The sequence below is a fragment of the Artemia franciscana genome, chromosome 12 (genome assembly GCF_032884065.1).
Source record: "Artemia franciscana chromosome 12, ASM3288406v1, whole genome shotgun sequence".
Classification (NCBI taxonomy): domain Eukaryota; kingdom Metazoa; phylum Arthropoda; class Branchiopoda; order Anostraca; family Artemiidae; genus Artemia; species Artemia franciscana.
Window position 1 is genome coordinate 14,555,408 of NC_088874.1, and position 1,221 is coordinate 14,556,628.

The window sequence follows — 1,221 nt, forward strand, 5'->3', positions numbered from 1 at the left end:
ATACATTTTGGGCGGGTACACCGAAACCCAAAGCTGCAGACAATTAAGCCAACAGTTGGATCTAAAACAAAGCTAACAGTTGCTGCCGATTAAGCCAACAGTTGAAAGCAAAACTAATTCGGTGGGTACACCGAAACCCAAAGCTGCAGACAATTAAGCCAACAGTTGGATCTAAAACAAAGCTAACCGTTGCTGCCGATTAAGCCAATGTTGAAGGCAAAACTAAATTATTTTCAGCGGGTACAACTACACCCACAGCTGCAGACAATTAAGCCAAAATTTGCAAGTAAAACAAAAATGCAGATATAGCAGCTATGCTAAGTCTGTTTTGGCCAAAATAAAGACATCTAGGGTTTGATCTATCTCTTGAGCTATGAATCTTACAAAAGGGTTGATATCACCAAGTACACCATCTCTTATGGCTTGAAAATATTCATCCTTCTTTTCTTTTTGTATTATTACGAGCGGATATTTGGCCTTCATTAAAAGGAAGTTCATGAGTAGCCTGGATACTCTTCCGTTGCCATCCACGAAAGGGTGGATGAATACCAACTTAAAATGAGCCAGTGCAGCGTACTTTATGGGATGTAGTCTTCTGGCTTCATCTGAGTTGAGCCACTTGATAAATTCCTGCATTCGGTTAGGAACTTCTTGGTAAGATGGACACTTACGACCACCAACATAGACCTGCCCACGTCGATAAACTCCACTCTCCTTCGGATTTACTAATCCCAAAACATGGTCGTGCAATTTTAAAATTACAGCTTCGGAAATTTGTTCTTGTTTTTTGAGTAGACTACTTCGTAGATAATTTACAGCAGTTTGGAGTCCAATGATTTCATTAACTTCCAAAACATTTTTATCGGATACGTCCTGACCTTCAAGCACCATACGTGTTTGTGCTAAATTCAAGGTATTTCCCTCAATAGACGCTGTGTTGTGGATATATTTTTATTCATTTTCAATTGATACTTCTCTCATCTTCTTTGATAATTCAATTGTAAGTTCATCTGGAACTATTAAAATCTTATCTTTTTTATTAGCAATTTGATGGAACAGACACTCGTCTAGTTTTTCTACTCTAGCCTTTGTGTTTTCGTAGTTTTCTAAAGCTTTGGGATGGCGAGGATTTTCGTTTAGTGCTTTTAAGTAACAGGAGTTGGCTAACATAAAGTCATTTTTTGCACCCTCTAGATATTCACCGTAATCGTTCAAAATATC

General features: G+C 38.1%; 1 protein-coding gene across 1 annotated transcript; it reads right to left on the reverse strand.

Annotated features, from left to right (window-relative positions):
• Positions 1-312: 312 nt before the first annotated feature.
• LOC136033442 (protein adenylyltransferase FICD-like) lies at positions 313-891 on the reverse strand. The gene has a single exon (XM_065714192.1). The coding sequence runs from the start codon at positions 889-891 to the stop codon at positions 313-315; it is 579 nt and encodes a 192-aa protein (XP_065570264.1).
• Between the last annotated feature and the right edge of the window lie 330 nt (positions 892-1,221).